General features: G+C 49.0%; 1 protein-coding gene and 1 pseudogene across 2 annotated transcripts in view; both read right to left on the reverse strand.

The window, feature by feature from the left end:
• Positions 1 to 1187: 1187 nt before the first annotated feature.
• LOC125347629 lies at positions 1188 to 4251 on the reverse strand (annotated as a pseudogene). Its single transcript, XR_007210263.1, has 2 exons — positions 4065 to 4251; positions 1188 to 3627 (listed from the first exon to the last, which is right to left on the reverse strand). The product of XR_007210263.1 is annotated as a heterogeneous nuclear ribonucleoprotein K-like (transcript).
• Positions 4252 to 9127: 4876 nt separating this feature from the next.
• The window catches only part of LOC125347631 (adhesion G protein-coupled receptor E4-like), a 33199-nt gene continuing 20190 nt past the window's right edge, over positions 9128 to 22136 (reverse strand). Inside the window, exons 14-20 of the mRNA XM_048340623.1 lie at positions 21932 to 22023; positions 17923 to 18103; positions 16434 to 16613; positions 11000 to 11030; positions 10761 to 10898; positions 10570 to 10675; positions 9128 to 9218 (exon numbers count right to left, since the gene is read on the reverse strand). Coding sequence (XP_048196580.1) covers positions 9128 to 9218; positions 10570 to 10675; positions 10761 to 10898; positions 11000 to 11030; positions 16434 to 16613; positions 17923 to 18103; positions 21932 to 22023 — 819 coding nt within the window. The remainder of the gene's footprint in view (positions 9219 to 10569; positions 10676 to 10760; positions 10899 to 10999; positions 11031 to 16433; positions 16614 to 17922; positions 18104 to 21931; positions 22024 to 22136) is intronic.

Below are 22136 nucleotides of genomic sequence, written 5' to 3' on the forward strand. Positions count from 1 at the left end.
TAAGTTGTTGGTGTCTGCTGATAGGCTTGAGTCACCAGAGAGGAGCCAGGGGGAAAAGTGGGGCAGGGGTGGGGGAGAAGAAGAACGGATGGCTCTCCAGCTGGAGCCTCTGGCTGCAGCACCGCTCCTGTGAGTGCCTGCTTCCGTTTCTCTGTTTCCCCTCTTGTAGAGGCTTAAATTCGAATCTTCTTGGTGGAGCCACACTCTGATTATTCCCAGTTTGTTTGGTGTGGTCTCCTGAGGTGGGTTGTTGTGTTACAGGCCCACTCCTCTGTTTGATCAGAGGGAGTGCAGGTTAGCCCCCGCCCCTCCTCTGCCATCTTGATTCATCCCAAGCTGTATTGTCATTGAACCCCTTTTCATGCACTTGGAATTTGTTTAGCTTTTTATTTGTGTCCTCCATGTGTTGGGGTCAGCTGTGCCTTTAAAAGGCCACAGCTGGCTTGGCCTGTCCCCTCCCCTTCCTCCATTGACAGGAAGAGAGGCCCCCAGGCTCCAGGGGTAAGCACGTGTGCAATGGGGGAGGGTACCCCAGAAATCCAATCCTTGGGGGGCTGGGCCTCCGCCCAAACTGGGAAGTCCCTTGACATCACTTGACAGACAGCTCTCGTGGCCAATCTGTTGTCCCTTCCCTGTGCCCGCCTTTGGGGTATATCTTTGTGGCTTCTCATTTGAATAAATCAGAATCGTCCTTTGAGGCGGTCTCTGAGACCCCAAGCGCCCGTGTCTTCCTTGGGCTGGCGGGCAAGGGGTTCTCGGAACCACACGCGAACCGAGGCACCCAGGACCCCACTCCCGCATCTGAACCCTACCAGGCAGGGGGGATGTGAGAGAGTGAGTATGGATCCCCAGCAGAAGAGATAGATAAACCCAGGACCCCTCCCCACCCACGTGGGTGGGGAGGGATAGAGTGAAGCCCGGCAATTTAAAGCCCAACACTCCATGCATTCTTCCATTACTCTTTTTTTTTTTTTTCAAGCTCATCCTGTTCATGACATTCGTCGTTGAGGCCCATCCTCTTTCATTTCATTGAGCATTTAGTCAGCAGTTCTTTGAGCTCAGTATGTGAGGTTTCCTCTTCTTCACTATCCTTGTGTTCCTCTGTTTTGTGGTTGTTGTTTTCTGGGGGTGTTGTATTTCCCCGATTTATTATATTTCTTGTATCTCTGTGATGGGCTTTTTTTTTCTCTAGCATCATGGGATTTTTATTTGGAAGTAAATTTTGAACTATCAATACAAATGCCAAGATACCACACAAAACATCCACAGGAACTTTTTTTTCATTTTTTGAATTGCTCACAAACATTTCCTACATAATCAAACATACAACTGAGAAATGGTACATTAAAAAAAATTTGCATACAATGTAAAAACAAGTATATGTATTTTTACAAAGCTTAATAGACACTACAGGGTTGACAGTTCAAGTCTATAGGTGAGAAATTATGTAATAAAAATAACCAGATTTTATTCAGCCATCAACCACTTAACTGTTAATCTGAGTAATAAAGCTTGTTGCCAATCATTCTTCTGGTGTATACTTATATTAACTTGTGGTATTACTCTCCACACCTTGGTTCTTTACAACAGAAAACATAAAATTGGGGCAAGCATTTGCAAAAATAATTTAAAAAAAAAAACACCTAGTAAGCATGAGTATGTGTATGATGTTATTTCTTCCCAAGTAATGGACTTTCAAACTACCAGGAAATCACTAGAACTGAATTTGCTAACATATTTTGTTTATATCCAAGAGGTGCATTTATATTTAACAGAGGAGCTCAAAAGTCAAACTTAGTGTTTGGGAGTGGGTTAGAAAATTCAGCCACCATTTGAAAACTGTCTTAAAAAAATGACCACCAAAAATAGGTTCACTAAATTTATTTTAAAAATCATAAAACGTTTCTTACAAAAGAGCATTACATTCTGCACACTGCTCTGAACAAATGCCAGGGACATGTGAACTATTGTTACTTTCCTCCCTGTCCCCCCCCCCAAATGTTTACAGTGACCACAAAGCAAGGTGTTCACAATAATTACATAGGGGGAATTTTTTTTAAACAACCAACAATGAACAAAAAATAAAATCCACTCACTCTGTTGCTGTTTCAAAATTTCAATGTTAGTTTTTGCACACCCTCCCCCCCAACCCTGTTTTTAAGGAACTAAAACATTACATCTGGTGAACAGCAAAGATTTCACTACACCTCAAATGCAGAACACCTATGAAGCAGAGAAATGTTGGCTTTTTAAACAGAAGCAGATAAAAAAAAAAAAAGATGCAGGACTCCTTCAGTTCTTCACTAGTCTTAGAAAAACTTTCCAGAATACTGCTTCACACTATAAAAAAGAAAAAATATCTTGCATTAGAATCCTTCAACATCTGCATACTGCTTCATACTGTTCTGCAGTAAATACTGTGCATTCTGAATCTGGTCCTGTGTTCCTGTAATGGTAATGATCCGATCTTCGGATCCATCTAAAGGCTCATCAATTTTGATCGAAGCTACGGACTCATGACGGATTTGTTTAATCCGTTGACCACCTTTGCCAATAATAGATCCAGCCAAATCTTTGGGAATAGTTACTTGTGTAGTAATAATAGGTCCACCAAGATCACCATATGACGACCCCCTGCATAGGAATAATCATATCCAGAGCCACCCTGTGGTTTGTAAGCCATCTGCCACTCTGATGGGCTCCATGTATCTATCGCAGAATCCCAAGTTTCATCAGCACTGAAACCAACCATGCCATCATAGCGGTCTCCAGGTCTTCCTCTTCTGTCATAGGCCATTAGATCTCCTCCTCTAGGTGGTGGTGGTGGAGGAAGAGGAAGATTCCGAGCTCTGCTTCCACCTCGGCCACCTCGACCAGGAGGTGGAGGAGGAGGTCCACGACGAGGGCTCATATCATCATAATCTCTTCTACAAGGAGGCATGGGACGACCACCCCGACCAGGAGGCATTCTGTCAAAGCCACCTCTTCCCCGCATGGGAAATCCCATGGGACGTCCACGGCGATCATCAAACATCATCATAAAACCTCCATAATCATAGGTCTCATCATAGAAGTTGGGATCATAAGGCTGCGCATGTCCTTTAATGGGAGACTCTGATATAAGATCAAGGATGATTTTTATGCACTCTACAACTCTATCAGGCTTTCCTCCAATAAGAACAACTCTGTCAGTGGAATGAGGACAGCATTCTTGGAAAAGCTTGATTGTTGTCTGAGTATTCTCTCGAAGTTCTTTGATTTTAGCACCTTTGACCCCAATAATTCCTCCTGCCAGACTCTGATGAATCAACAGTCTCAACTCGCAGTCAAAATCACTTCCTTTCTAGTGTTGGTAATTTAAACATTCCACAGCATCAGATTCGAGCGGGAGCTGGCTGGTTGCAGTGGGTGATGGCAACTGCAGGCCCTCTTCCAAGGTAGGGATGATTTTCTTCAGAATCCCTCCAATTGTTTCAATATCAGCACTGATGCTCAATATGCGCTTGGGGCCACTGCTGTCTGGGACTGAAGCACTGGCATTGTAGTCTGTACGGACATTGTAGTCTGTATTCTTGCCTCCTTTTCCAATCACTGCCCCAGCATTCTTGCTTCTCCGTCTAGCAGTGACTGAAGCAGCGCAACCGGGAGGGAACGGCGGACTTGTTCATTTGGTGTGTCCATTTAATACAAGAAAATGGAAACTGAACAGCCAGAGGAAACCTTCCCCAACACTGAAACCAATGGTGAATTTGGTAAACGCCCTGCAGAAGATATGGAAGAGGAGCAAGCATTCAAAAGATCTCGCAACACTGATGAGATGGTTGAACTATGCATTCTGCTTCAAAGCAAGAATGCTGTGATGGGCTTTTTGAGGACCCTTTTTGGTATTGAATTTCTTCCCTTGCAGAGGTTCTAAGGTTACTTGTTTAGGATGGCTTGCACTTGGGCCCTGAAGATCGGCTCTGTGGATGGACTGTGATGGGCCTCAGTATCTGCCTTGGGAGTTGGCAGTGAAGGGCAGGGAGCCCTTCTCCCTGCCTGAAGAGCTTGTGCAGGGCACCCACTGCTGTAGGTGACTGTGTTCTCTCGGGAACTCTGTGGGCCTGAGTTCTGGGTTTGGGTGAGCTTTTTGGAAGAGTCTGTGGAGTCTTCCCCCTGGAGCACAGTAGGTGTGGCCTCCCTCCTGGACTCCTCTCGGGGAGAAGCTTCCCAGTTGTGGGGAGTGGCAGTGAAGCCGGTGGGAGGGTCCATTGTTGACTGCTTCTCTGGAGCCCACAGAGCATGGCGGCCACTCTCTGTGCCACTATTTCTGCCACTCCCAAGTCTCCAGGCCTCCAGATCCTGAGCTGCAGTTTTGTTCCCCTCTACTGGTGTGGTGATTAGGTGTGGCCAAGGAGCAAGAAAGAAGAAAAGAAAAGCCCAGATGCAGGATGCAGTGGTAATTCAGTGTTTCTTCCATGCCGAAGATCCCTTTCAGATTTCTGTTTGCTTCTTGACTGGCACCAAACTCTTTGCCTATCACTTGCCTGGAGTGGAGCCCGCTCTTGAGATGGATTTCTCTGCCAAAGTCCTGTGCCTCGCAGTGATTAGAGGGAACTCCAACTTTTCCCTTGCAGCTTTGAGAGGTCATTTTTTTAGTGCCTGTAGTGGGGCTTGAACTCAGGACCTGAGCTTTTGTGGTACTCTGCCACTTTGAGCCATAGCTCCATCTCTGGCCTTTTGGTGATTGATTGGAGATTAAGAGTATCATGGACTTTTCTCCACAAGCTGCCTTTGAGCCATGATCCTCCAGTCAGCCTTCCCAGCAGTTAGGATGACAGGCGTGAGCCACCAGTGCCTGGCTGAGAGGTCTTTAAAGTAACCCATTGGCCAGAGGCTAGGCAAAAGGATGATCTGAAAACAACCCAGGGTTACTTGTCTTGGGAATGAAAACAGCTCACCAATGCAAAACTCAGTCCCAGACTCCTGCGGGGACGGCAGCTCACAACAGATCCAAGGAGACCCAGAAGTGATGGAGGAGGGCAACGGCAGGTAGGAGTGAAATGAATGAAACCAGCCCAGGAGACCATGCAGACGCAAAGGGAGTTTATTGGCAGCGGGGCTGACAAGGCCAGTTCTCTTCCCCGCAGAGGGAGAGATGGCGCCTGTCTTTAGAGGTGGGAAGAATCCACATGTACAGCTGGGTGCTGAAGGTAGCACATTGGCAGGGTAGAATTTAGCTGTGGGTAGAGGGCGGCAGTGCAACCTGTGACCTATCTCAGAGAAGCCAGCGGGAGCCCTGGGAGCCCCAGGAGTGTTCTTTCTTTGTGAAGGGCGGGGTGACATTCAGGTCTGGGTGGAGAGCTTTCTGCTGATGCAGCTGGGGGCTAGAGATATATGTTGAGGGCCTAGGATGGAGACCGTCAAGCCCCAAATGGAAGAGGACATACCGACATTCCCCTCTTTGTGGTTTAATAGGTACAAGTACTGGGCTGGGAGTATGGGCAGAGGTCCTTTTCTTCTGGAGCTGCTTCCTGCTGTAAAGGGCGAAATAGTCAGGAATGATCTGTCGTTTGACCAGGTAGTCTGACTGGTGAAGAGCCACATCTTTCCCATAGGAATGCTTAGCCGACACATGAGTAGGCAAGGCACAATTAGTAAAGGGGGGAAAAATGCTGCTAGTGGGCCCAAGAGAGGCATAAGCCTGGGAGTAATCCGGCCAAATAGGTTCCATCCTCCCTTTTCCTGTTGGATCTTTTCTGCAAGCTCTCTAAGATGTTTGATTTCCTATTGGATGGTATAGCTGTTATCAGTCAGATTAAAACAGCACATGTCCTTTACCTCCTTGTACCCCTGGTGGTGCAGGAAGAGTAAATAATGGATGGCAGTACGATTGCCCAGAATGGTTTATTGTGCTCCTGCTATTCTTAGTTTAACAGTGCGATGGTGGAGGAGGTATATAGTTAGTATTTTTTTTGGTCACTATACATGTCAGGAGCATGACAGCTTCATGGGCTCCAACCACCAGTCCTGGTGTCCGGACAGGAGAAAACGTGAGGGCATTACATTCTGCCTTGGTTATGAAGTGTAGCTCATGAACGCAGGATTCCTCCACTGCCAGACCTCTTGTCTCTCGGGTATGATGAGGCTTAGAAGTTTCCCCCTGGGGGGGGGGCACAATAGCCAAATGACTTAAACAGAAGTGAGAATTTTGGGACAGATAGGCAGGGATGTAACTAAAGGTATACCTTTGACAAGGGAAGAACCAGCCAGTTGGTGGGGGAAGGTGGCCTGTAGCATATAAAATGGGTTCATAAATAGTACAAGTAAAACTACCCCTTTTTAGTTGCTTCCAGTTGTAAGTGCAATTTTGAATATGAGCACAGGTGTTGTTGTGGGATTACAGCCCAGGGAGTGTATAACATCAGTGCATCTGGAGCCTTTTTAACATGAGGGTATTCCCCAACTATAAGAATGAGCATAAGTAATAGGTTTGTTAATTTGGCCAGAGGAGAAAATAGTTAAATTTTGTGTATCTAATGTGGGTTTGTGTACTGGGAGTAGGCAAGACCCAAACACATGTCCTAATTGTCATTCCTGTTTTAGACAAAAGTTAGAGCAGTTGGTAATTTGGGCTAGGTGCATCCAGATTCGTAATGCATGCAGTCCTGTAAGGATTTCAGGGAGGACCTTTCATGTTGTATAATGCAAGTGCTTAGGGGAACAAGCAGAAAATTATAGCCTGGTACAGTAAAGAATTTACAGCCATTGAGAGAAACTCTTTTGTAGAAAGCACAAGAAGAGAGGGAAGGAGATGTAGAAGATACGGTATCCCAGGCTCACCAATATCTGATGAGAACGGGGCCAGTCTGGTGGGATATGGTGAGGCTCAGAAATTTCCCTCTGGGGTGGTACAGTGGCCTTTCCTAGAGCCACACCCAGGAGAAAACATTATTACTATACCAGAGTTGACCAAGGCTGTGACTGTTATGAAGCTGTTACTTGTTCAGAGCGGGACCCTATGGTTCTTCAGTGACTTGAGGAAGATTGGGTCCAACCTTGTGTATCCACGGAGTCCAGCGAACTCAGAGATGGATGAAGGTCGACGAGGCAGGTGACATTTGGTGTGGCCAAGAACAAATCCACTGTAGACGGTTACTGATCCTTCTCCCTTAGAAGAAAGCCTGATGGAACTCAGTGTCTGTGGCAGATATTTATGCCAGGTCCTCAGCATTTATGGAGGGCATGGAGGACAATGAGGAAGGCATAAAGCTAGGTGGGTCAGAGTATTTTCAAAGAAAAGTACATAGGTGCTGAGGGTGGTAAAGAAGAATCTGAGGACTGGGACAGGTGGCGGGGGGCGGTGAATGTGGGCAACCATGCATAACTGTAAAAGGACTTAGATAAGACCCACAGATGGAAAAGAACCAAATGTAAAGGCTTTACCCAATCTGAATGTAACTCAAGGGACAGTTTGGTCAGAATCTGTTTGAGGAAGCTGTTGGCACCTTCCACCTTCCCCAAGGACTGAGGGTGATAGGCAATATGAAAGTGCCAAGAAATGTTTAGGGACTTAGCCTCTGGGTCCCTGTCAGTCTGGATGGGAGCCGACAGGCCAAAGCAGGGGATTATTTCCTGTAGTAGAGGCTGATTCACAGAAGATGCTCTCCTGGTGGTGGTGGGAACACCTCCGTCCACCCTGTCAGGTGTCCACGAGAACCAGCAGGTACTGTGCTTCTGGACTGCCGGCATGTGAGCAGAGCCAATGTGCCGGTCCAAACCTGGGGGGTTCCCTGGAGCCAGGTGCACTGGGAAGGGAGGTGGCTGCACACGGTGTTGGGCTTGGCCTTTGGGCCCACTGTGAAGACCTGTGAGAGCTGTGTGAGGAACGGTGTGTCTGCTGAGATTAGAGGAAGGCTTTGTTTAAGGCACCTGCATGGGGGTGGAAAAGGTTCTGCAGGTATTCTAGAATGTCCTGCCTGGAGGGAGGAGTAGGGCCTTTTGTTACAGGCAGTGTTAATGTTCATGATTTTGAGGATGTGCAGCCTGTTTGGCAGTCTCATCAGCCAGGTTATTTCCCTTAGTTATAACAGTCATCTGACGGACGGGTCTTGCAGTGAACTATGCCAATGGCTGAGGGGAGAAAACAGGCTTTCAATAGCTTGGCAATATGGGCACCATTTATAACTGAGGTATACCTTGCTCTTTCCAAATGGCTGCAGGAGAAAGGACAGTATGGAAGGCGTACCTAGAATTCGTTGGGATGGCCGCAGCCCGGTGGTAAGCCTGTGTTAGGGCCACTAGCTCAGCCTGTTGATTGGTGGTTTGGAGAGGAAGGGGACTGGACTCCACAACACCAGAGATGGAAACAACCACAACAGTTTATCCAGCCACCTGGAGGAAGGAGGTACCATTGGGAAACCAAGTAAAATGGGAGTCCTTTAAGGGTCCTTCACCAGTGTGGGCTGGGTGAGGCGGCAAGTCCTCCAGGAGTGTGTGGGCCAGCTTCCCGTTTGTGGGACAGGGATAGAGAGGAGGGGTTTGCTGGAGGGCTAAAGAAGAGTCCTCTACCAGTGACCCCTGAAGGGAGAGACTACGGGAGGGAGGCACTGTACGCAGCACCTTGTGTTAACAACTCAGAAAAGTGGGGATGGCAAAGAATGGTAAGGGCTGTGCCAAAGGCTAGCTAGGGCGCGGAGGCAAGGAGCCCATCCCCTAATGGTAGGGTTGAGGCATTTTGACAAGCAACCAGCACAAGTGAAGGTCTGATTTGATGACCCAAATCACCCAGTGCAAAGCCTTGGTTTTCAGTTCCGTGCAGGAGGAATGGGCATGAAGGATCTGGCAGCCTGAGGGCGGGGGGCCTGGAAGAAGACCTGCTGAAGTCTCCTACGGGAAGAAAGAAGAGAGGAAGGGGATGGGAGGGGCCCCTCAGGTGACCCTGTAGCTGCCTCATATAAGGGCCAGGCTAGGAGGGAGTAGTCGAGGATCCAGGACCTAAGGTAGCCGGCCAGACCCAAAAAGGAGAGAAGCTCAGACTTAGTGGAGGGTGCAGGGTAATTAGCCATTAAGTGCTTCCTGGGGTAGTAATGGCCTTGTGAGTGGGAGTAAATTGAACTCCCAGACAAGTGATAGATTGTTGGATGGCCTACACCTTATTGGGAGAGATTGGGTATCCCTGGGAGGCAAGGGAATTGAGCAGTGTCATCATGTGGGTGTGACACAGCAGCTTGGTGGGACTGCAGAGGAAAAGGTCATCCACATACTGAATGAGGGTGGATGCTTTTTAGAAAAAAAAACTTCTTTTTTTGCCCAGTCCTGGGGGCTTGAACTCAGGGCTTGGGTGCTGTCCCTGAGCTCCTTTCATGGCTAGCACTCTAGCTTAGCGCCACTTCCAGCGTTTTTCTGTTTGTGTGGCACTGAGGATTCGAACCCAGTGCTTCATGTATGGATGGCAAGCACTACACCACTAAGCCACCTTCCCAGCCCAGGGTGGGTGGTTTAAATATAAGTTCTGAAAGTCTCATGCCTGTTCCGGAAGCCCCGCGGCAGCATGGTCCACATGAGCTGTGTGGAGGTTTGGCTAACAGGGTCAGTGCACGTAAAGGCAAAGAGGTCCTGGGAGGAAGGAGACAAAGGAGTAGTGAAAAAGGCATCTTTTAAACCCAACACTGGGGCTTGGAATATGGCCTAGTGGCAAAGAGTGCTTGCCTTGTATACGTGAAGCCCTGGGTTCGATTCCCCAGCACCACATATATGGAAAATGGCCAGAGGTGGCGCTGTGGCTCAAGTGGCACAGTGGCAGCCTTGAGCAAAAAGAAGCCAGGGCATTGCTCAGGCCCTGAGTCCAAGGCCCAGGACTGGCAAAAAAAAAAAAAAAAAGGAAAATTAAATCCAACACTGAGAAAAAGGCAACTGTTGCGGGAGCTGTAGAAAGCAGCATCTAAGGACTGGACAGCACAGGATGTGGGGGAATCGCAGCCACAATGATAAGGTCTCGCACCAGACAAAATGAGCCGTTAGGCTTGGCCACTGCTAAGATGGGAGTGTTGGAGGGGAGTTTGTGGGGTATAACAGCCCTTTTCTCAGCAGATCTTGAACTGTTGGCTGCAGTGAGGGAAGGGGTGCTAGGGCTGCAGTGAGGGAAGGGGTGCTAGGGGTGCTAGGGTGTCACTCGGAGATGTGAATGGGGGTGTGATGTTTAGCAAGAGAGGAGGCATGAGTGTCCCACACTGAGTGGAGAAGGGAAACCTGAGGAGTCACTAGGTGGGGCCACTAAAGCCATCAATAAAGAAAATGGGAGCAGAATTGTTGTCACACTCCAACAGTTGAGAGGGACACACAGTGATGGAGGCACCAAACTTAGCTAAAAGATCTCTGCCCAGGACATTGGGGAATGACAAAAGAGCCACAAAAGGTCACCATGGAAAAAGGCAAATAACGGGGTGGCAGTTGGGGGGGATTGTTGGGGCCTATAACATTTTATCCCCACCCCCACTGTGGAGGTCTCAGCTAGGTAGGTCTGTCCCCAGATCTCAGAAAGCACAGAATATGTAGCACCTGTATCCACCAAAAATGAAATTGGCCTACCTGCAACCACAGTTGTTACCCTGGGCTCCCGTGTGGTGATGTGCATGGTCGGGGCGGCAGTCCAGGGCCTCCTCAGTCTTTATCTCTAGCAGCCAGTCCCAGAAGGCTGAAAGAGGGCAATGGGGCCTTAGTGGATAGCCACCATCCCTGGGAGGACGATGGACAGTCCATTGCCCAGTGCCCCTACTTACCATTCCTGGGGCGCAGCCCAGTCAGCTTTTGTGGCTGTGGGCAGGCTGAGCCTTTATGGCCTGGCTGGCCACACAGGTGGCCTGGCTTAGAGACGTCCTCCTTTGTCTTCAGGGGCAGGGACCCTTCCAGTGCCTCTCCTGATCACACCCATAACAGGGCCTGGGCAGGCCCCATGGGGAAGGGGCTGGTTGCCAGGCCTGTGGCTGGTACTTGAGTCTTTTGGCCTTATCCTTCCTGCCATGATTCACCTTAATGGCCTCCTCCATGGCCTGATTGGGGGAGGGGGGGCGCGGGAGCTATGGGTCCCCTAGGCTTGGACACGTGGACTGCCTGTCCAGTGAATATTGGGGCCAAACTTGATTACATAAGCATACAAGCTTATGAGGCTTAAAGTCTGGTTACCCATTTAAGAGCCTTTAGGTTGTTCAAAAGACAGCCCAGAGGAGAATCTTGAGGGGCTTTAGATCGTGCCCCTCCCATGGTAAGGGACCAAGGGAGTTGATGCTAGAGATGCCACAGGCATTCCCAGAGGCTCTCTCTCTGGTCAGCTACCACAGAAGGAAGAAGCAGCAAGAGAGGAGGTCACCACGCAATTGCTGAGTCCCTTGGCCTATATGGCCCCCTGACTTAGGCCCAGGGGAAGGGCTTGAAACTTGGCGCCCAGTTTTTTTCCTCCCTGTAAAGTGGTACAGAAAAAAGGCTCCGAGCCGCCAACCATGGGGAATGGTCACTCATCTGGGAAGAAGGCTAAATCAGCCGCTGGTGGATGTAGGGAAAGGCATTCCGTCAGAAGGAAATCAACTCAGCAGTCCTCTGGGTGGGCCTGGGACAAGGACTAGGTCCTGGGGCAGCTCAGATTCCCCAAGGGAAGAACAAAACCACCAGGAAGGCTAGATCCAAGACATGGCACCAATGAAATGAAAGAAACCAGCCCAGGAGACCACATGGACGCAGTCACGTAGAGCAGAGGGAGTAGATTGGCAGCGGGGCCGACAAGGCCAGTTCTCTCCTGGCAGAGGGAGGAATGGCACCTGTCTTTGTTCAGGGGCATCTTTATGCAGTCACAGGACTACAGGTGTGAAGTACTCTGTGTTCATAGCCAGACACTGAAGATAGCGCACAGGCAGGACTGAGTTTAGGTCTGGATGGAGGGTAGTAACGCCTGAAGAAGCCAGCGGGTGCATCTGGGGGCTGGAGATGGGTGCTGAGGGCCCAGGATGGAGAGTGCCAAGCCCCAAACACAGGAGGACATAGCAACGAGGGGGTGCACAGTGCCGTGCGCTGTGCATGCCGTGTGCTGTGCACTCGGTACACCCCCACTCAGGGGCGAGGGAGCAAGTGGCTCAGGCACTCTGTGGGGCCGAGGCTGGGATGGGACCCGCAGTGGGGCTTGTCCACAGTGGCCTTTGACTAGAGGTGGGAACAGGCTGTCCTGGGACCGCCTCTCCCAGAAGCGCCCTGGAGCCAGCTGACCCCTGATGGCTTCCTGAGTTTTTGTTTTCCTTTTTGAAGAATGGACAAAGGAGGTGTTTTGTTGTTTTTGTTTTTCCAGCAACCCAAACTGGGCTAGAGAGCCAGAAAGTTCAGATAGTGGGGTGGGGGGTAGGGGTGAGGGCGGGGGGGGGGAGGCCCTGGGTTTTATACAAGCTGCTTCTTGATGTTTCTGATTCATGTTAAAATCACTGTGATTAGTCCTCTGTTTTTTGGCCCCACACCGTGGCTTCCCCCATACAGAGGGGACCTCACGACCCTGGTCCTTCCATCACCATTACTTCATCACCTACGCAGCCTTGTCCGGTTTATTTCTTCCAGTTTGTGCTGTTGCTAAAAACATACTGTGTTCACAATTTTTTAAAAAAACAACAGAAAAAGTCATACTTTAAATATAAAGATGTGTCATTTCCATAATCTAAGCATGGAATAAACTTTGGTAGTAGTTGTGAAGGAGAGTTAAGTAGATGGGAATAGGAAATGACGACAAAAAAACACATGTCCAGAATGGTGCTGCTGCTTCCCATGATGCCCTGGGATCCCGCTCACATGCTTCCTCCTACAGTGCCTCACGTTCCTGCTTGAACACTGCTTCCCATGATGCCCTGGGTTCCCACGCAATCAATAGTCACCAAGCCATCCATGCAAAGCCCAGGGCAGATGTGGGAGGAGCCCCATGTTATAATGGGACTCCACTGCACCCCAGCGGCAGCTGCGCCCTTGCCTGTGGAGAGCATACTCTACAACCCTTTCAAATAAACTCTCTCTGTCTGCTTGGAACACTTCCCTGCCTTTTATTTCTTTAATTGGAAGAGAAATGAACCAGATCCCTATAGCTCTGGACACATTTTCTTTTCTTAAAAAAAAATATCCCATGAGCTAAGCACTGGTGGTTCACACCTGTAATCCCAGACATTCAGGAGGCTGAGATCTGAGGATGCAGTTCAAAGCTAGCTCGGGCAGGACAGCCTGCGAGATTCCAATTACCAAAAATCTAGTGGAGGTATGGCTCAAGTGGTAGAGCACCAGCCTTGAGCATAGAAGCTAAGGGAAAGAGCCCAGGCCCTAAGTTCAAGCCCTAGTACCAGCACACACACACACACACACACACACACACACACACACACACACACACACACACACACACACACACCCCAGAATGGGAGAAAATCAAGTATTCAACAGATGAGGATAATAGCAATTGTGTAAGGGACATTGATGTGGAATGGGGACTGTTCAGGAGGACATCAGTGGGAGGAGGGGAAGGATACTGAAGGGGAGAGGAGAAAAGATGTGATATATATATATATATATATAAAACATACATATAAAATAGATACATAGTAGACATACCCGTACAATATGTATGAAGACAGCACAAGGAAGCTCACTTAACACTGAAAAGGGGGAGATTAGAGCCAAGGAAAGGGAACACAGTAGAGGAGGTGAATCTGTTCAAAGCACACTGTGTGTGTGTGTGTGTGTGTGTGTGTGTAAATATCACCATTACAAATACATGGTAGCACATTAAAAAAAAAAAAAAGCACCCTATGATGCAGCTATGCCACCCCTGGATATTTTTTCTAAAATTCTACAGTCAACAACAAACACATGTTTATTTACAGCACAAGCAACGCCCATGTTACAGAGTTTTCGGCAGATGAGTGGGTCAAGACAACGATATGGACATCATGGAGTACTAGTCAGCCATGAAGAAAGTGACTTCCTGCCATTCCCAGCAGTTTTCATTAAACTGGAGGGCATTATTTTCAGAGAAATACCACAGATAAAATACTAGATGATCTCCACATATAGAATTAAAAATAAAAAGATAGATTTGACCTAAATGATTATGAGGGCTGAGGAAGGTGACTGGAGGCCAAGGGATGGGGAGGAGGGAAAGAGAAAAGCGGGGTGCGGAAGGAGTATAAAGGATGGGAGGCTTGATCAAAGCACATAGAAATGAATGCAAAATACCGGAGAATCTCAATATGTACAGTAAGATGCATGAACAACTGTGATAAAAACAGTTTTCCGGCTTGATGGGGGGAGTCTGGGCTTCTCCTGGGAAAGGTGGGGACACACGAGCATACCCTGCATGCGACCACAAGAGGGCGCACTGGCACACGGTCTGCTCTGCCGGCCAGGGGGAGAGGCGCCCAGGCTGCGATTGGGCTAATCATGAATCTGCTCCTTGAGTGGCTCCGATGACTTCATGGGGTCCCCCTACTTCAAGAGAAAAAGAAAATGAGTACCTCAAGAAATAACCAGAACTGTGTCTTCCTCAGGCTTTCTGTAAGGTCCAAAAGTTTAGGAGAGACTAACTTTTTAGTCCATAACCTCATCAGACAGTTAAAAAGTTGGCCGGGCACTGGTGGCTCACACCTGTCATCCCAGCTACTCAGGAGACTGAGATCTGAGGATCGAGGTTCAAAGCCAGCCGGGGCAGGAAAATCCATGAGACTCTATCTACAGTGAACCACCAGAAAACCAGAAGTGGAGCTGTGACTCCGTTGAATAGCGCTAGCCTTGAGCAAAAGAGCTCAGGGACAGCACCTGGGCCCCGAGTTCAAGGCCCAGGAATGACAAGAGAATGTTGCGTGTGTGTGTGTGTGTGTGTGTGTGCTTGCAAGCACTGGGCTTGAACTCAGGACCTGGATGCTTTTTCCTTCAAGGCTGGTGCCCTACCACTTGAGCCACAGCTCCACTTCCGGCTAATGTCTGGTTAATTGGAGATGAGAGACTCATGAACTTCCTTGGCCAGGCAGACTTTAAACCGTTATCCTCAGATCTCAGCCTCCTGAGTAGCTGGGATGACAGGCGTGAGCCCCAGGCACTTGGTAAGGTTCTGTTTTAAATAAGGCTCCTTAACAAACTTGCATGAGAGGCCCACTTGAAGAAGACTTGTGGGGTATGTATGATAAGCCCCCCCTCCCATTATTATCAGGAAGCCTGCATTCACACTCCAAGCCATAGATTCTTGAGTTCTGGGACTAGTGCACCTGTCCTGCACCTGTGGACCTGCTCCACAGTTTCTCTGGGAACAGGTGCCTGTTGCTCCCATGTAATCCCTGGGCGCTGTCCTTGAGCCCCTTTGCTCAAAAGTGAATGCTCTACCACTTTGAGCCACAGCTCCACCTTCCGTTTTCTGGTGGCTCATTGGAGATGAGAGTCTCACGGACTTCCCCGCCCAGGCTGGCTTTGGACCACAATCCTCAGATCTCAGCCTCTGGAGTAGGATGACAGGCGTGAGCCAGCAGTGCTCAGTGAACCTTTTTTTTCCTTTTTAATTCCCAGGCTGGCCTCCAACCATAATATCCTAAATTTCTGCATCTTAAGTAGCTAGGATGACATGACTGAGCCCTGTGCCCGGCTCTCTGGTTGATTTTTATGTGATGCTGGTGTCTGCACCAAGGAACCAGAACACCTGCACACTCAAATTATTGTGCACAATTCATAACAGCCAAGCTTGGAATTGATCTAGATGCCCAGCAATAGAACTAATAAAGGAATTTCAGCCAGGAGCCAGGGGCTTACTGGTGTAATCTATGAGTTAATGATCATAATGAGCAAAGCCGAGCTTCTACCCTGCGGACTCCCGACTTCTTGTGTGAGCTGGTTTTTTCTGTAACACCACTTTCTAGCAGATTGCGTGACTCGGTTATGGTGGCTGATGGCCCGCGCAGCCACCCAGCTTGGATGTGGGCGCAGTGAAGGAAAGGGCTGCAGTGTGCCCGCGCTGCGTCCCTACGGCTAGACAGCCCGCGCCGAGTGGGCAACACACGTGTGCTGCATAAGCGGGCGGAGATGCATTTTGTTTTAAACTACATAATCCTTAAATGCTTGTGGGAGCAAGAAGAAAGAAGAGCTAGGCCCGGTGGCTCATGCATGTAATCCCAGCTACTCAGGAGGCTGAGATCTGAGGAATGCGGTTCAAAGCTGGCCTGGGCATGAAAGTCTGTGAGACTCTTCTCTCCGATGAACTGCCAGAAAAACTGGAAGTGGTGCTGTGGCTCAAGTGGTAGAGTGCTAACCTTGAACAGCAAAGCTCAGAGACAGCCCTGAGTTCAAGCCTCAGCATCAGCACAAGGAAGGGAGGGAGGGAGGGAGGAAGGAAGGAGAGGGAAGAGGATGAGGAAAGCAAAGGGAAAAGAGAGGAAAGGGCAGAGAGAGTGTCCCACGCTCTTGTCTGGGCTGACAGTTGTCTTTCGGACAGCACCCCGGGCACACAGTGGGGGTTCCAAGGAGGCGTCCAGGGCTCTTACCATCTTGGTGTGGGTGGTGGAGTGGGACATCTCCACACTCTCTGCCTCAGCCCCTTTCAGCATTCCACTGAACCACTTCCGGTATTCCATTCGCACCTGGGGGGTGGCAAGAGGCTGGGGTTACAGCCAGAAGACCTGATGACAAGGAGAGAGCACAGATCCTGTGCTCTGGTCCCCCACTAGCTCGTCCTCCTGACTCCCCCCTTGGGTCTGGGCCATGCTCAAGTGGATTCATTTTATTCATACTTAATCTCCATTGTGAAAAGGTATTTATGTTGGACACCATAAAGAACTTGATGGATGGTGATGGCAACAGAGGTGAGGATGGGTGGTGGTGATGGTGATGATGGTGATAATGGTGGTGGTGATGGTGGTGGTGGTGATGGTGATGGTGGTAGTGGTGATGGTGATAATGGTGGTGATGGTGGTGGTGATTAAGGTTATTGGTGAGGTGTTGGAAGTGCCCTTCATGGGACAGACACTAGCTATGTGTGAGGCCCTTATGTCATTTAATACTCACATCAACTCAGTGGGAAAACAGAATTCCACCTTGTGTGAAATCTGCAGAAAGGAATTCTCTGGAAGGATGTACCCAGCTTCAGCCAGGGTCACATTGTCACCTTTTTCCACAGCCCTGACACTATTCATATTGCACTAAGTGTGTCTGGAAATGCCACAAGTCACCTGGCTCTCAGCGTCTTGCCATGTGAGCACATGAACGTGTGAGCGTGCAAACACATGAGCACGTGAGCGTGTGGACATGGCCGAAGGAGTCCGCGCGCAACACTATGTCACCAGGGAACTGCAATGGTATTTCCTCGGTGTGGGAAGAGCAGGGCAGAGCAGAGGCAGTGCTGAACGCTGGGAGAGAAGCCATGGCGTGCTGAGCCTTTGGCCACCAGAACAGCAGCGGCTGCTACTTCCACTCGACAGCAAAGGAAACGTCCAGAAAGGTGTTTCCAAAGGCAGAGTGGCCCCTCCCCTGTTCTCTTCAGAGAGAATGCTGGAAGCCGGTGTGGGGCTCACGCCTGTCACCCCAGCTCCACAGGAGGCTGAGATCTGAGGATCGCCGTTCAAAGCCAGCCTGGGTAGGAAAGCCCATGAGACTCTTCTCTCCAATGAACCACCAAAAAGTTGGCAGTTGAAGTATGGCCCCAATGGTAGAGCGCTAGCCTTGAGCAGAAAAGGCTCAGGGAGCACAAGGCCCTGAGTTCAAGCCCCACTATCCGCAGTTTTCAAAAAAAGTTCCATGGAGATGGTTCATGGACCAACGCAGAGGAGGGAGCAGGGCCCAGCCACACCCGATTCCTAAGTGGAAGGCAGAGCTTGAGACCCACCCCAAAGGGGGAGGACACCCAAGGGTGTGAGGGGGCACGGGGCTGCACCACGGGGCAGCGGGGCTCACCTGGCGGTTCAGCAGACAGTGCACCACGAAGAGCCACACCCCCTGCAGGACATTGGTGATGGTGAACAAGTAGGCCACGACCGAGCCAACCACCTCCCCCACTTCCTCCACCATCAAAAAGCCAAGGCTCCAGGAACAGCCCAGGACGAAGAGCTGCGAGATGGCTTTGAACGTCATGACTCTGTGGGGAAAAGGGCAGTGTTAACTATAGCCTATAAGCAGTGTGTGTGTGTGTGAGAGAGAGAGAGAGAGAAAGGGAGAGAGAGAGAGAAAGTATGTGTGTGTGTGTGTCATGGGGTTTGAACTCAGGGCCTGGGCGCTGTCCCCGAGCTCTTCAGCTCAAGGCTAGTGCTCTATCACTATGAACCACAGCACTGCTTCCGGTTTTCTGGTGGTAAATTGCAGGTAAGACTCTCACAGACTTTGTGCCTAGGCTGGCATTGAACCACAATCCTCAGATCTCAGCCTCCTGAGTAGCTAGGATTACAGGCGTGAGCCACTGGTGTTTACTTAATACTGGCTCTGCATGTATGATCCTTTTTTTTTTTTTTTTTTTTTTTGCCAGTTCTGGGCTTGAATCTAAGCCTAGTTGCTGTCCTTAAGCTATTTCAGCTCTGGGCTAGTGCTCTTCCACTTGAACCATAGCTCTACTTCCAACTTTTTTTTTTTTTTTTTTTTGGCCAGTCCTGGGCCTTGGACTCAGGGCCTGAGCACTGTCCCTGGCTTCTTCGCGCTCAAGGCTAGCACTCTGCCACTTGAGCCACAGCGCCACTTCTGGCCGTTTTCTGTATATGTGGTGCTGGGGAATCGAACCTAGGGCCTCGTGTATCCGAGGCAGGCACTCTTGCCACTAGGCTATATCCCCAGCCCCATACTTCCAACTTTTTAAGTAGTTTATTGGAGGTAAGAGTCTCCCAGACCTTTTTGCCCAGGCTGGCTTTGAAGTGTGATCCTTAGATCATAGCTTCCTGAGTAGCTGGGATTACAGGGGTGAGCCACCAGGGCCTGGCAGATGAGTGATGTTTATAGTCACACTACTTGAGGATGAGGCTGAGCCCAGGTTTTCAGTCACTGCTGCTGACCTTGCTCCGCTGTTCTTGGAGATGACTTCTCTACCAAGTCCTCTACATAGACTCATTGGGAGATGTACAGGAAATGACATGTAGAATTTTGGGTGGGTAAATCTGGATGATTTCCTGACCTTATAATATTGTGTCTTGTTGGGTTTCCTCAAACAGAAATTGTGTTTGGTGCTTAGCAGCTGACCGAGAGCTTTGCAGCGTGTGTGTGTGTGTGTGTGTGTGTGTATGTGTGTGTGTGTGTGTGACCATCCATGAATCTTCACTTACACATGTGTACAGGGTTAGGAAATACCCAGAAGGCTGACATCTCAGGTCATCGAGGACAAAGGAAACTGAGGGCAAGAGATGTTAGGTCGTCTTGCTAAGTAGGTAAGACCAAAGCCAGGATCAGACAGAGGTTGAGTGGTGTCGTCTAGCCATGGAACAACCAGTTCAAGATACTTGTCCTAGATCAGAGAACCTCATGAAAATGGAACTCGGATGGGCTGGGAATGTGGCTTAGTGGCACAGTGCTTGCCTCGTGTGCATGAAGCTCTGGGTTTGATTCCTCACTACCACATAAACAGAAAGAGCTGGAAGTGGCACTGTGGCTCAAGTGGCAGAGTGCTAGCCTTGAGCAAAAAGAAGCTCAGGGCCAGTGCACAGACCCTGAGTTCAAACCCAGGGCTGGCAAAAAAAAAAAATACAGGTACCAGTGGCTCAGGCTTGTTATTCCAGCTACTCAGGAAGCTGAGATCTGAGGATCGAGGTTCAAAACCAGCCCAGGCAGGAAAGTCTATGGGACTCTTATCTCCAATGAACCAGCAAAAGCCATAGGTGGAGATGTGGCTCAAGAGGTAGAATGCCAGCTTTGGGTAAAAAAGCTCAGGGGCAGTGTCAAGGCCCTGAGTTCAAGTGGCCAAGAAAAGAAAAAGAGAGAAAAAGAAAACAGAACTAGGAACGGAAGGGATGATGGGGCTGGGAGGGATGAGGCAGGAATAGAGGAACACGAGGGCTGATCAATATACATTGTACATATAAATTGATACCCCTTTGTACCACTTTTTAAGAAATAATGAAAACAGCTGGACCCCAGTAGTTCACTCTTGGAATCCCAGCTACTCAGGAGGCTGAGATCTGAGGACCACAGTTTGAAGCAGGATTCTCATCTCCAATGAACCACCAGAAAGCTGGAAATAGATCTGTGGCTCAAGTGGTAGAATGCCACCCTTGAGCAAAAAGCTCAGGAGCAGTACACTGGTCTGAGTTCAAGCCCCAGGATCAGCACAAAAAATAAAATAAAAACCTAAAATAAACATAATAAAGTTAATAAACATAAAGTAATAATTACTATAATATAATTAAATTAAAATAATAAACATAACAAAAAGCAAAGCCAGCACACAGTATCATAAAAAGATGAGCATAGATTTGGTTCACTGAGATAGTACTGTAAATCCCATAATTTATAGTTAAAAGGATTCCATAAAATAATATTGGCAAGTGTCCCTTATTTATATCAAGTTCCAAGTGAACATTAGTTATTATTATTATTTGTCTGTGGTAAAAATGGTACCTGATGCTTTTGCTCATTGGCTGGTGCTCTACCACCTGAGCCATGCCCCTGACCCCTTGTTATTATTATTTTTTGCCATCCCAGGGATTCAACTCAGGGTCTTGTTGGGATCCATCTTTCCCCTTGATGGAAGGGGCTTGATGCCCCTCCCCCAGCCCTGGGGAATGCGGCCCTACTACCCTCTCTGGATCGGAATCCAGAGAAACCGGTTGGGCAAACAGCCCCCAACCCAACCCGCTAGCCAGCCTGGCGCCTACCAACCCCGCCCTGGTTCGGCGCGCTCGAGTGACCTTAGCCCTTGGGGGTCAGGTGATACCTTTCAGCCTATCGACATCCTGGCCAACCCCCTCCCTCGGAATCACCTCCCCTTGTCCTTGTCTCAATAAAGTTAGTTCGCTCTAAGAAGCTAGCCCCTTTGCATATGTACGCCAGACTTCTAGCGGTAAGGAGGCAGGCACATATCTGCGGCAGATCACGTGCGCGACAGGTCGGAGCTATCTCCCCCGTTCCACTCTAGCTTATCTGCAGGTTGGATGACTAGGGGAGAGGGCGTAAAAGGGAGAGTGGAAAGGAAAAAGTAAGCGTCCGAGCCGGGAGGGGCAAAAAAGCCCAACAGGGTCTGAGCACTGTCCATGAGCTTCTTTTGCTCAAGGCTAGCACTCTGCCACTTGAGCCACAGCATTACTTCCAGCTTTTTCTGTGTATGTGGTACTGAGGAATCGAACCCAGGGCAAGCACTCTACCACTAAGCCACAGTCCCAGCCCCTTATTATTAATTTTAAGAATTTATGATACCTATGAGAACTAAGTTTCTACTATCAAAGAGAATGGATTTAGGAGTGAATATACTCTCAAGGGAGATAAAAAGACAATGTTGATACTCTTGGTTTTAATTTCATATCCAGTGTCTACACCAAGGAAGAAAATCAATTAGTACTCCCTGGACAAATAAAGTCCATTATTATATGAATTCCGTGCTGGAGGTCGAACCCAGGACCTCACATATGCCAAGCAAGTACTCTACCACGAAGCTTAGACTCCTTATCTGTTTTTGTATGTATGCAGATGCCAAGACTTGAACACAGGGCCTGGGCACTGTCCCTTAGCCTTTTCACTCAATGCTGGTGCTCTACCACTTGAGACACAGCTGCACTTCTACCTCTTTTTTTTTCTGGTTCATTGGAGATAAGAGTCTCAGGCTTTTCTGCTCAGCCTGGCTTCAGACCTCAGCCTTCCGATCTCAGCCTCCTGAATAGCAAGGATTACTGGCGTGAGCCCCTGGCATCTGACCCATCCCTGTGAGCTTTCTCTCTGGGCAGAATGGTCCTCACAGCCAAACCCACGGGTACCACTGACTATAGTCCCTTCTCACCTGGTATCCTGAAGGGTAGAAACTTCTTTATTGAGGGAGGAAATTTTGCTCCTCAGAATCCACAGAATTTGGCAGTAGAACACTGAGTTTACCTGTGGATGGAAGGCAGCATGGGAAGAGGTGACTTGGAATACCGTGCGGAGCTCTGTTCATGCATCCCACTGGCCCTGGATCTGAGAATCTTTTCCCCAGAGACAGCGGTTTC

The sequence above is a fragment of the Perognathus longimembris genome, chromosome 3, assembly GCF_023159225.1.
Source record: "Perognathus longimembris pacificus isolate PPM17 chromosome 3, ASM2315922v1, whole genome shotgun sequence".
NCBI lineage: Eukaryota > Metazoa > Chordata > Mammalia > Rodentia > Heteromyidae > Perognathus > Perognathus longimembris.